We start from the raw sequence: 13,640 nt of genomic DNA on the forward strand, positions 1-13,640 counted from the left end.
TGAAACCCCATGTCTACTAAAAATACAAAACAATTAGCCGAGCGTGCTGGCGGGCACCTGTAGTCCCAGCTATTCGGAAGGCTGAGGCAGGGAAATGGCGTGAACCCAGGAGGCAGAGCTTGCAGTGAGTGGAGATCGCACCACTGCACTCCAGCCTGGGCGACAGAGCAAGACTCCGTCTCAAAAAAAAAAAAAATGGGCAAAAGACTTGCACAGGCACCTCACAAAAGAAGATATTCAAACAGTCCATAAACATATATGAACAGGCACCCAGTTTCACTACTGCAAGAAAGCCCCCACGCAATATCACTGCATACCCAGCAGATGGCGCCACCGACCAGGGCAAAGAACACCAAGTATTGAGAGGCCAAGAAACAAATGGAGTTCTCAGACCTTTCTTCCTGGCCACAGGTCTGTGGGCGAGCTACCGAAGGTCGCCAAACCTCACTTGCTGTCTTATCCTGTGCAGTGGCAACAGTGTGCACATCTTCAGGTTACTGTGAGTCTGTAGGTCACATGAAGCCCTCGCAGAGAACCAGGCACATGGGGGCTCCTAGAATCTTTTTTTCAGGACTTACCGCCCTGCCCTCTCTGCCTATAAGGGCCTTCTGGTAGTTACTAGGACTTTTCCCCCCAGAAATTATTTAATAAGGGCAACAATAACAATAGCTAGCACTTGTATCATACATAGTAACTGCCGAGTTAGTTATCTGTTATCTCCCAACCCCACCAAAATAGGTAGATACTAAAGTATTCAGGTACCATTGCTGTTTACATTTTACAGGTGAGACAACTGAGGTGCACAGAGGGAAAGTAACCTGCTCAGGATCACCCAGCTAATAAGTGATGGAGGTGTGCTCAGATCCAGGCATTCCAGTGTCTGTGATTAACCCTATGTTCTAATTATACCAGTGTTTGTAATTAACCATATACTCTAGTGCCTCTCAGGAAATACCAGACTTTCTCTACTTCCTGCTCTGGTTTCGCTGAACCTTCCCATCACGACTCCTGCCCTGAAGCCCTCTTTCCCTGTTTGAATCTAGCCTGATCTCTTTTCTACCTTCCTGGAATATTCCTTAGATAATGTAGTAATAATGTGAATAACGGCCCCCACCACAATGACCATAATCTAATCACCATGGCAGCCAAGCCTGCTTCTGTTGAGCCCTTGCTCTGTGCCAGGCGCTGTGCTTGGCTCTTTCTGTGCATGGTCACGTTGCCTCTCTGGAACAACCCAGTGAGGAAGCCTTGACTGTTCCCACCACTGTGTAGAATCTGAGCTGCAGAGAGGTGAAGCGCCTTGTCCAAGGCCACAGTTAGGAGGTGGCAGGGCCAAAGGTCAAGCCCAAGTCTGTCTGCCAGACTCCGAAGCCTGGCCTCTTCACCAGAGCTCTGCGCTGTCACTTGCCGTGTCTGGCGTTTGGATCCCTGGCTATGTTCAGTCGTGTATGCTTTGATCTAAGTTATGTTTACAAAGATCATCCCCTGCCCCATTCAGCATTTATTGAACACCTGCTGTGTATCAGACATTTGGAGTGTATTGGGGTCACCAAGATCAATAAGGTAATGGTGCTGACCTTGAGGAGCTCAGGTCTAGTATGGGAGGCAGATCTTTGCAAATGAGGGTGGGCTGTGCAGTAGCAAATATGTGTGGGTACAGAGGTGCCAATGAGGAGGGAACAATTAAATCCACCTGGGAGGGGGGCATGGGGAACGCTTTACCAAGAGATGCCCGAGCTGGGTTTTGAAATGTAAGTAAGAGTTTGCTGGTTGACAAGGACAGCAAGGGCATTCTAAGCAGAAAGCCCCATCAATTGAAGTCATGTGGTCCTAAAGAATTTAAAATTTCCTCTTCTTGTTGGGGATCTTCAGAGCAGACCCACCCACCTAAGCCACCGTCTCCCATTGACCAGGAGTATGATGTGTGATGCTAATAGATGTACACAGAAGAGAGGAGGGAGAATCTGCCCTTCTTCCATATTGCCAACAATGTCTTGTCACTGGCAGGGTGTCAGGCACATGGGGGCCTGCGTGGAGAGTGTCACTGATGGCCACAGCTGGAGTGGTGCGGTGACTGTCAGACTTCAGTGGGATTGGGGCCCTGCACCAAAAGTCCAATTCAATGGGTCTGGGACAACTTACAAAGGTGATTCTGATGCAGGATGCCTGGGAACTGCAGTTTGGAAAACTCTGCCGTTTGAAACTCTTGGGGAAGATGCACTTGAGGCAAGATGAAGATGTAGATTTGGGAGTGGGTCCTCCAATGATTCATCCCAGGGTGGTTCAAGTGCTGTTTGAGTTACCTAATTATAGAGGGAAACTGGGCCCATGCCCCCTCCCACAGCCTTTTGGTAGATTTGGGTACAAGTGGTTGAGGATTTGTGTTTTTTGAGGGCTCTTCTAATTACTGCATGTTAAAAATTACATGCAATTTCTAATAAATTAATTAAATGCTTGATTATACTAGGTCTTTAAAGCATAACAAACAGTAACAGTATTCATAAATAAACCCTAGCCCCTTTAAATAGCAGATTGTTCTTTATTGTTTCATCTTCAAGCTGCTTCCTCTTTATGTCTTACCCATTTTTAGAGATTGTAGATGGGACAATCCTATCTAGACCTTTCCTTCCTTGCTCTCACCAGACCCCCAGCCCTGAAAACTGAAGTTAGCCATAAAAGAAATCAGGAGAGGAGGGCACTTTTCCTGAGTCACTTCCTCTTGGTGTCTGCTTTTCCTTCTCAAGCCTGAGCTCCCTTGACAGGTGAAGTTACCTGGGGCTGTGGGCCCTGGAGAAGCCATCTGAAAAGCCGTACCCGGTGGCACTCCCAGGGCATCCAGCTAGGCTTCTGGTCCCCACGCTGTTCAGGACTGGCCTCGGTGATTCTTTTGGTCTCCCCCACCAGCAAAGAGGCCTTGAGGACTGGAAGGTGTCTACCTGTCTCTGCTCCAGCACCTGGCATTCAGGCCTGTTTGGGTAGATGAAGTACAGCACCATAGCCTCTCCAGCCCTTATTTATTTATTTATTTATTTATTTATTTAGAGTCTCGCTCTGTCACCCAGGCTGGAGTGCAATGGTGTGATCTCGGCTCACTGCAACCTCCACCTCCCAGGTTCAAGCAATTCTCCCTGCCTCAGCTTCCAGAGTAGCTGGGATTACAGACTTCCGCCACCACACCCAGCTAATGTTTGTATTTTTAGTAGAGACAGGGTTTCGCCATGTTGACCAGGCTGGTCTTGAGCTCCTGACCTCAGGTGATCCACCCACCTTGGCCTCCCAAAGTGCTGGGATTACAGGCATGAGCCACCGCTCCCAGCCAGCCCATTTAACTCAGTGAATTTAACAATCTGTTCTCAGCAAATAAGACCATTGCCCTTGGGCTGCAAACCACCCAGATCATTTGAGCCATAAGTTCTGATGGGCTCACTGCACTTGAGAGGGATTGTGGGCATTCCAAGGGGAATTGCATGTGATTTTTCTCCCAGCAACTGCTGTGGGACCCAGCCTTCCTAAGCTGTGGCTCCATCTCTCTAAACCTCAACATTAGCCTGGCTGCAGGTCCCGTGTTAGGCATCCAGCCTGAGCTGTATGTCCCCACTTGCTCTGAAGGCATCAACATCATGGGAAGCATATGAAGCAGGTGGCTACTTGCTCTTCTGTCAGTCCTGCTGAATCTGAATTTCCGAGGGGGCTCCAGGAGCCCCCACTTGATTCAGTTCTCCGGGTGATTCTCTTGCACACTGCAGTTTGAGAGTAGTTAACTTCAAGGGTTTGACGATTTTCTTGTCTCCGTCTGGGTTGGTGTGTCCTTGGTTTAACCCTTCAAAGCATTGTCTGCTATTTTTCTTGGGTTGTGAGTTACATCTAATCTGAATGGGAAATTGCATTACCCAAACCTGAAAAAGCATTGCTGTATTGTCTCCAAAATATTGCTAATGGTCATGGAACTTGGCTTGCATTTCAGTTGGTAACCTTTAATTTCCTTTTCTCTCATTTCTCTCAGGTATCTGTACCACGTTTTGACCAAAAACACCACAGTCACAGAACAGAACCGGAACCTGCTAGTGGAGACCATCCGTTCCATCACTGAGATCCTGATCTGGGGAGATCAAAATGACAGCTCTGTATTTGAGTAAGGGTTTCTAATGATTGCTGTTCTTTGATTATTCTTCTTTGAATGTTTTTCTAAATGTATACTATGAGTCATTCTGGATGATTTCAGGATTTGACGCTAATTTGATCTTGCCTAGATATCTATCTCTGTCTAGCTGTAAAAAAAAAAAAAAAAAAAAAAATGCCCTTGAAGCACTATAGAAATGCAAGCCAAAAATGGGGAAGTTATGGAAATGAGTGTCTCTAGAAAACCTGAAAATGTCATGGGTAATTTTCCTCCAGGTTGTGTCTGATTATTTTCCCAAAGGAAGGAGAACATGTCTGGTGGTTAGATTTGACATGAACAGAAGGCCTGTGCCCTGGGGGAGTCCCTGAGGGCTCCCAGTTACCATGTTTACTGATGACCAGGCACAGGGCTGAGCTCCTGATGAGACGGTCCACCTAAGTTTCCCACCCACCCCGTGGTAGAGGCCCTGTTGGTGTCCCCTTTTTTGCTCAAGGTCACATAGCTGGTAAGCGGTGGAAAAGTGACACACCCAGAATCAGTGAGGGGTCTCGCAACTCACCACTTCCTAGGTGAGCAGTCCTCAGCCAGGCTCTTCATCTCCCTAAGCCTCAGTTTCTTTACCTTTAAAAGAGAGAGAAAAAGTTCTCTTTGTCTAGTGCCTGGTACAGGAATAAATGATAGCAAATGATAAAGACAGACGTGCCTCACTGGACAGTTAAAAAGCAAGGGCCGCCAGGCGCGGTGGCTCACACCTGTAATCCCAGCGCTTTGGGAGGCTGAGGCAGGAGGATCGCTTGAGCCCAGGAGTTTGAGACCAGCCTGGGCAACATACAGAGACCTTGTCTCTACGTATAATTAAAAAATTAGTCATGCATGGTTGTGTGTGCCTGTGCTCCCAGCTACTCAGAAGGTTGAGGTGGGAGGATTGCCTGAGCCCAGCAGGTCCAGGCTGCAGTGAGCCACGATCTTGCCACTGCACTCCAGCCTGGGTGACAGAGTGAGACCATGTCTCAAAAAAAAAAAGCAAGGGCTGTTAACTGTGAACTACCTCCCTAATAGATGTGCCTTGATGTCTTAGTGCAGAAGGATTTGGGGCTGGGTTATGACAACCACCAAACACGGGTGTGTGTGTGTGTGCGTGTGTGTGTGTGTGTCTGTATTATAAATATTGAGGCCACTTTTAAAACTCATTTTTGAAAAGTAAAGGTGTTCTATTTTTAACCTGGTTTCTTATTAGATATCCAAATAAGAAGGATATTACCTTTTCATGGATTCAGACAGAATTAGGCAGCACTGAGCAAGTTCCTGAATATAGGTTCAGGGTAGCTTTATATTTTCATCAGCAAGGTTATCCAATAAAGCTACTTGTGGAAATGCAGACTCTTTAAAATGCAAACCTGTAAACACTGGCTATGATCTCCAAAGCAGAACATGTGAGTCATGAATTTGTGTTTATATACAGACCTAGTTCCTTTAAGGATCCATGGGGAGTTTTGTTTTTTTTGTTTTGTGAGATGGAGTCTTGCTGTGTCATCCAGGCTGGAGTGCATTGGCGGGATCCCGGCTCACCGCAACCTCTGCCTCCCAGGTTCAAGCAATTCTCCTACCTCAGCCTCTGGAGTAGTTGGGATTACAGGCATGCACCACCACGTGGGGCTAATTTTTGTATTTTTAGTAGAGACGGTGTTTCGCCATATTGGCCAGGCTGGTCTCAAACTCCTGACCTCAGGTGATCCACCAGCCTCAGGTTCCCTAAGTGCTGGGATTACAGGCATGAGCCACCGTGCCCAGCTGGAATTTTTTTTTTTTAATATCTTTTTGGAAATCAAAAAGACCCTTGGGTTAAAGATTAGAAACTGTGTCCCCCTTGACTAGAATGGACTTATTTTTTTTTTTAGAGACAGGGTCTTGCTGTGTTGCCAGGGCTGGTCTCAAACTCCTGAGCTCAAACGATTCTTCCTCCTCAGCCTCCCAACATGGTGGGATTACAGGCATGAGCTACTGCACCCTGCCTAGAACGGACCTGTCATTCTAGGTCCCAAGATGACACCCTGTCCATCTGTCATCTTAGAAAAGCTGCTGAGCTCTTAGGGTCTCCATGATTCTTAAACAGTTATCCAACAAAGTCCCTAAGAAAATTTTGTTTTTACTACATTTTAAAATTTTGGAATAATTTTAGATTTATAAAATAGTTTCGAAGATAGTATAGAACGTTCCCATTGTAAGTGTCTTACATTACTGGGGTGAACTGGGCAAAACTAAGAAACTGACATTGGTACAGTATTATTGAGTCAACTTCAGTCCCCATTTGGATTTTGCCAGTTTTTCATTAATATCTCCTTTCTGTCCTAGGATCCCATCCATGTTCCCATAGTACATTTGGTTGTCGTATATCCCCAGCCTCTGATCTGTGACTCTTTTTTAGTCTTCCGTTGTTTTTGCCACCCTGAAAGTTTTGAGAAATGCTAGCCAGGTCTCCTGTGGAATGTCCCCCAATCTGGGTTTGTCTCATGTTTTTCTCATGATTAAACTGGCAGTTAAGGGGAAGAAAGCTATAGGAGTAAAGTTCCCCTCTCTTGCCATCATCACAGGGCATTCACGATATCCACATGACATCCTGGTGATGTTACCTTTATCACCTGGTTAAGGTGTTGTCTGCCAGGTTTCTCTACTATAAAGCTACTGTCTTCTCCTTTCCCCACACTGTTCTTTAGAAGAGAGTCACCAAGTCTACCCCACCTTTTCATGATGAGGGGGTGGGGGTTAAGGTCTACCTTCTAGAAGGGGGCAGTATCTACATGTATTATTTGAAATTCTTCTGCATGGAAGATTTATCTCTTCTCTCTCATTTATTTATGCAGTCATTTGCTTATATTAATATGGACTCATGGATATTTATTTATACTTTGGGCTATAATTCAGTATGTTGTTATTTTATTGCTCAAGTTGTTTCAGCTTTGGCTATTGGGAGCTCTTTCAGTCTGGTTCTTGTATCCCCTTGATATGCTCTCTTCCTTTTGTTTTTTGAGCACTTCTTACTTCCTGGTACTGTAAAATGCTCCAGTCCTACAATCACCCTTTTTTCCCAACGAATTGCCCACTCCCCTATGGAGTTTTAAAAAATCTAGGTTCATGGATTTTATGCTAGACCTACCCTGTCAATCCCTGGGGCAAGATCTAGGTACAGGCATTTTAACAAGTTCCCAAGTTGGTCACAGTGTGGCAGTGAGTTTGCTGGTGGCCCTTAGGAGTCACTGATTTATGCAACTTGAACTGAAGGTAGACAAAAATAGGCCAAATGACAGAAATACTCTGGAGGTCAACATGAATGGCATTTACAGGCAGATGGGCCTCCGAGTTGGAGAAGATTGTAAGGGTCTTTTTTAGGCCATTTAAATTTTTTCATTTATCCGTTCATGGATTCAGACAGAATCAGGCAGCACTGAGTAAGTTCCAGGCCCATGACCTCACCACTGTGGAGATGCCAGACGAGGACAGAGAGGCACCCACAACTGAGTCAGCCCGCAGGCACACCTCATTTCTTCCAAGTGTCCCAGATGCAAGATTATCTGGTGTTAGCTTGAGTACAGAGAACACATAACTAGAAACGTCATTCTCTTCCTTTAGAGAAAGGCACTGGATGGTCTGTTTGCTTTTCAAGACTGAAAGAGCCAACGTGTACCCCCAGAAGCCAGTGCCGCTAGGCTGTGTACAGACAAGTATCCTATCCACAAGGAGAAAGGCAGAAACAGACCTGGGGATGGGTTAGTAGGGTTTCTCCACCACATCAGTACCTGTGTATTTCTTTCTAGTTATTTTCCCCTAGAACTTGACAATTTGGGAGCCACAGTACATTTGGTTGTCATATCTCCCCAGCCTCCTCTGTTCCGTGACTCTTTTTTAGTCTTCTGTTGTTTTTACGACCCTGAAAGTTTTGAGAAATGCTGGCCAGGTCTTCTGTGGAATGTCCCCCAAAATGGGTTTGTCTCACTTTTCTCATGATTAAACTGGCAGTTAAGGGAAAGAAAACTGTAGGGGTAAAGCTTTTTGGGAACTTTTTTTTCTTTTTTCTTTTTTTTTTTTGGCTCTGTCACCCAGGCTGGAGTGCAGTGGCCTGATCATATCTCACTGCAGCCTTGAACTCCTGGGCTCAAGTGGTCCTCCCACCTTAGCCTCCTGAGTAGCTGGCACTTCAGGCATGCACCACCGCCTAATTTTTTTTTCTTCTCTGTAGAGGTAGGGGTCTTGTTATTTTGCCCAGGCTGGGTCTTGAACTGGCCTCAAGCGATCATCCTGCCTCAGCCTCCCAAAGTACTGGGATTGCAGGCATGAGCCACTGTGCCCAGCTCTAAAACTCATTTAATACTCATAATTATCTTATTCCTTTGCTGGGAATTCCAGTTGTGGCAGGTGACAATGGGTGGCATGACCTGTGCAGATGCCTTGGGGGAGAGGGGTGAATCTAATACTTGTGTTGTGAATGAAACCAGATAATAATTTCTGTTTCCACATGTGGAAGCAAGCCACTGATGCTTTTCCATTCTCTCCCCAGCTTCTTCCTGGAGAAGAATATGTTTGTTTTCTTCTTGAACATCTTGCGGCAAAAGTCGGGCCGTTACGTGTGCGTTCAGCTGCTGCAGACCTTGAACATCCTCTTTGAGAACATCAGTCACGAGACCTCACTTTGTAAGGACATTCCTTGGTATTTGCCTCTGTGCTGCTGTGCATGTAGCAGGGTGAAGTTGAGCGTGGTTTTCTGTGTCTGCGCTTACTATTCGTCGGCTCAGGCTATCCTAACAAAATACCATAGACTGAGTGGGTTAAACAATAGAGATTTGTTTTCTCACTGTTCTGGAGCGTTGAAGTCCAAGATTGGCCAGGCATGGTATCTCATCCCTGTAACCCCAGCACTTAGGAGGCCAAGGTGGGCAGATCACTTGAGCTCAGGAGTTTGAGAACAGCCTGGACAACAAGGTGAAACCCCGTCTCTACAAAAAACCACAAAAATTAGCTGGGTGTGGTGGTGTGCACATGTAGTCCCAGCTACTCAGGAGGCTGAGGCAGGAAGATTGCTTGTCAAGGAAGTCGAGGTTGCAGTGAGCCGTGATTGTGCCACTGCACTCCAGCCTGGGTGACAGAGCAAGACCTTGTCTCCAACAAAAAGAAAAAGTTCAAGATCAGGTTGCCAGCAGGGTTGGTTTCTAGTGAGGGCTCTCTTCCTGGCTTGCAGACGGCCACCCTCTTGCTGTGCATGGCCTTTCATCTGTGTGTGAGTGGAGAGAAATTGAGAGAGTGCTAGCTGGTGTCTCTTCCTCCTTCTATGGGGACGCCAGTCCTATTGGATGAGAGCCCCCACCCTTATGACCTCATTAACCTTAATTACCTCGCCAAAGGCCCTGTCTTCAAATACAGCCACAATGGGGGTTAGAGCTTCAATGTAGGAACCTGAGGGGGACATAGTTCAGTCCCTAAGCCTGTGTTTGTTTCTGTGTGGTGGGTACTATGAGAGGGTTCCCCTCTGCTGATGATGCTGGGGGTGTTTGCAGTTCTTCTTTATGACTTGCTATTAAAGAGTTGGGGTCGCTGAATCATCAGCCAATGGAATAAGCACTGGAAGAAGTAAGACAAGGAAGACCTCTGCCAGAGGGCAGGCAAGGGTGTGTGCATTGGTGCCAACCCTCCTGCTTCAGTCCCTCCACCCAGCTAGTGAGTGTGTGACTCCGAACTTCTTACCTGCCCTCACTAAGCCTCAGTTTCGTCATCCGTAATAACCACCCCTGAGAGGCAGGTGCCGTCAGTGCTTTCATTTTAACACCCAGGCGCCAGCTCTAGCAAAGCCAGAATAGAGAAGGGGTTTCATCCCAGGCGATTAGCTCAGTGGCCTTCAGTGAGGGGACATTTGGCATCATCTAAAAACATTCTTGGGGGTGCTGCTGACATCTAGTGGGTAGAGGGTAGGGGTGCTGCTAAGGACAGGCCCCCCACAACAGGGAATTACCCGGCCCAAATTGTCCCCAGTGCTGAGGCTGAGAAACCCTGGTTTGGTTCCTAATCCTCCACGCTAGACTGCTAGCTTTGTTATTCGAAGGTGACTTCACCAAGCCCTGGCCCTGCCCGCCAGAAGTGGGGGACAAGTGGCCAAATGTCTATATCAGAGACAGGCTCTAAGTCCCCAGGACAGGTCTGAAAAAAGTCTGCAGTGGGCAGAAAGAGGTAGAGATGGTGGCATTCCTCTGGCCAAGAGGGAGAGGTGAAAGGGCTGCTGAGTGATGGCTCTCGCAGCCACCGCTAGGTGGTGCTGCTGCCTCAGAGATGCCTTATGCTTCCCAGTGACCGCAAGTTGACAAATGTGGGCCGACTCCTGTCTCCCTAAATGGTTTCCCTTGTTACCAGCGCCTGTTTCACTGGATGTGAAATGACTGCGGTTTCTAAAAGCTCTGAGGGGAAGATCCAGCTCAGTGGCACAGGCCCTTGACTCAGACTGAACCAAGTCCCAGGCCCAGTTCTGCCCCACACTCCCTCCCTGCACGTGCCTGGACAGTGAAGGCTCCGAGCTGCTGTTTATGCATCTGTCAAGAGGAGAGCACAGTGGCTGCAGCATAGAGTGGCTGGGCGTGAGCGTGAGAGCAGGTGTTCAGAGCGAGGCACAGGGTCTGGCAGATAGGACATGGCCATGGTGTCGGTTTTGTCCTTTAAGGCAACATCACCCTCAGTGTCCCTGCCCTGGGAAGCCTCTCAAAGTCCAGCTAGGCACGGGGTGACTGGATTGAGATGGGGGTGGGGCAATCACAACTTACGGCTTTTAGAGTGTTTCTCTGAATTATATGGCTTTTAAAAATTGTATATATTTAATGTGTACAACTTGATTTAATATATACATATACACAAAAAATGTGTACATTGTAAAATAATCACGGCAATCAAGTGAATTAACATATCCATCACCTCACTTTTGTGTGTGTGGGTGGGGGTTGTGTGTGCACATTGTGTGATGAAAATATGCAGTAGATCTGTTAGCAGATTTCAAGTCTATAACACAGTAGGATGACCTGTAGTCACTGTGCTGTACATGAGAGCTCCGGAACTTACTCATCGTGCATGGTACCCTTTGATCAGCGTCTCCCCATTTCCCTCCTCCCCAGTCCCTGGTAACCACCCTTTGACTCTCTGCTTCTATGAATTTGACTGTCTTAGATTCTCCCTGTAAGTGAGATCATGCAGTATGCGTGGCTTTTCTTGTCCTGGCACCGAAAAGGGTGCCCTGCTGTGGGAAACCCAGGCAGATGCCCCTGGCTTTATAGCCCCTTCACCACAGTGCTTTTATAAGCCCTGCAAAAGGGGTAGAAATCATTGCACGTTTACAGAACTTGGATTTGTAAGGGGTGAGGAGGTTAGAAGACCTTTGCTTTTATTTTTATTTTCTAATCACAGAAGAAAAAATGTCCTCATTGTTAAATAACGAAAAGCCAAATGTTAGAAAAATGTAAAGTCAAGTTTCTGCAGAATTTAACCCTAACAATCCATTGTGCACCAGCCATTCTGCTGTTTGCTTTTCTTTTTCCCACCTTCCCAGTGTATCTTAGATCTCATTGTCCCGTTCTGTAACCCTGCCTGGTTTGGTTTAGGAGTGGCAGCTTGTTGTGCTATTATCTGTTTAACCTGACCACGGGCATTTAGGTGGTTTCCAGCTTTTCACTATTACAAGCTACCATTTCACAAATGCACCTGTTGCCTGTTGGGGTTAGTGACCTAAGTGACAGAGTCCCGAGAGACTGAGATTACGTACAGGCTCCCGGGTTTATTAGAAAAGGATACCACAGAAAGTCAGCCACATAGTGAGGGGGTAGTAGAAAAATCCCAGCCTGATAATAGAGGCACCTCCAACTGTCCTTTGGTGGCCCCCAACCACCCACAGAGTCATCTCTTGGAGGCCCTGGAAAAGTCCCTGCTGGGGAGTGGAGGGAGCCTGTCGCTGTTCCAGCTCCAGGGTACAGCTGAGAGACTCACAGTTGCACATCTGAAGCTCCCAGTATGGTGTCTGTGCTGCTGGTGGTCTGGAAGCCACTAACCAGTCACAGCAGGGCTCAGTAAGACACCCCAACACTCCTTATCCTGCCAGCCCATTACCCCTCCCTACTTCTCCCCCAGCAAGAGCCAGAATGACACAGAAAGAAAAAGAAGTGCTCTGGGTATCAGAATCACCTGGGTGACACGATACCCATGTTAGACTCCAGGTGGATAAATAAACTGTGGACTATTCAGAGAATGTACTACTATATAGCAAAAAAGAAAAGAAAATGGAAAAGGAAAGAAGGAATGAACTACTACCATTGCATACACAGCAACCTGGAAAGCCCTCAGATGTGGTAATAAGCGAAAGGGGCCAGACATAGGAAGTGTGCGTACTGTCTGCTTCCATTAGATAAGGCTCATGGACAGGCAAAACGAGTCTGATGTGCTAGAAGCAGAATAAGGGTTGCATTGGGGTAGCGGGTACTGACTGGGCAGGGGCATGAGGAAGCCTTCTGGAGAGCTGGGAACGTCAGATTTGGGATCTGGATGGTGCTTACACCGTGTGTATATGTAAAAATTCATCATGCTGGGCACTTAGGGTTATGTATCTATGTGTTTTATACATAGATATACCCGAGGTTGGGTACTTTATAAGGGAAAGAGGTTTAATTGACTTACAGCTCAGCACTGCTGGGGACGCCTCAGGAAACTTACAATCATGGCAGAAGGGGAAGCAAACACATCCTTCTTCACATGGCAGCAGCAAGGAGAAGAATGAGTGCTCAGCAAAGGGGGAAGCCCCTTACAAAACCATCACATCTCGTGAGAACTCACTATCACGAGAACAGGATGGGGGAAAGTACCCCCATGATTCAATTATCTCCACCTGATCCCTCCCACAACACGTGGGGATTATGGGAACTACAATTCAAGATGAGACTTAGTTGGGGACATAACCATACCATATCATACATGTATGTGTGTGTATATTTCCACATATGTCAAGCTGTCCACTTAGGATTTGTGATATACATAACCCCATCTCTAAAAACATTAAGATTCCTAAGATTCTGCCTTAGACCCATTGACTCCTTGCTTGGAGGGATCCCCAAGCACTGCCTCAGTAGTGTGATGAGCAGGCGATTTTGAAAACTGCTCTTCTAAGACTACAGACCGCACAGCCTGTCTGCCATGCCCGCTCAGAGTGCATAGTGGCTTTTCTGAATGCAGTGGCTTTCCCGGAGAACTGACTTCCAAGGAGGACCACGCCACAGGCCCACACTGTGGCTTCCGTCACAATCCCGGGCTCCCAGATTCCTCTTTGTGGTGTGGTGTTTTTGATGATTCCCAACAGACTGTTGAGTTTGACTTTGATCGACCTCAGTTAGGTACCTCGACGGCTCCAAATAACTTAATGGTTTATTTCCTCTTCACCCAAGAGGAACTGTTTTCATTCCTGGAATATGGTAGAGATTTTCTTTGTTTGTTTTGTTTTTAGAGACAGGTC

At 46.9% G+C, this 13,640-nt stretch overlaps 1 protein-coding gene across 7 annotated transcripts in view; it reads left to right on the forward strand.

Moving 5' to 3' along the window:
• CLEC16A (C-type lectin domain containing 16A) overlaps nucleotides 1-13,640 on the forward strand; it is a 236,640-nt gene that overhangs the window by 9,338 nt on the left and 213,662 nt on the right. For all 7 annotated transcript variants that reach the window (XM_055099547.2, XM_055099552.2, XM_008960366.5 and 4 more), the window contains exons 2-3: nucleotides 4,004-4,132; nucleotides 8,673-8,806. In XM_055099547.2, coding sequence (XP_054955522.2) covers nucleotides 4,004-4,132; nucleotides 8,673-8,806 — 263 coding nt within the window. The remainder of the gene's footprint in view (nucleotides 1-4,003; nucleotides 4,133-8,672; nucleotides 8,807-13,640) is intronic.

This window comes from Pan paniscus, chromosome 18 (assembly GCF_029289425.2).
Source record: "Pan paniscus chromosome 18, NHGRI_mPanPan1-v2.0_pri, whole genome shotgun sequence".
Classification (NCBI taxonomy): domain Eukaryota; kingdom Metazoa; phylum Chordata; class Mammalia; order Primates; family Hominidae; genus Pan; species Pan paniscus.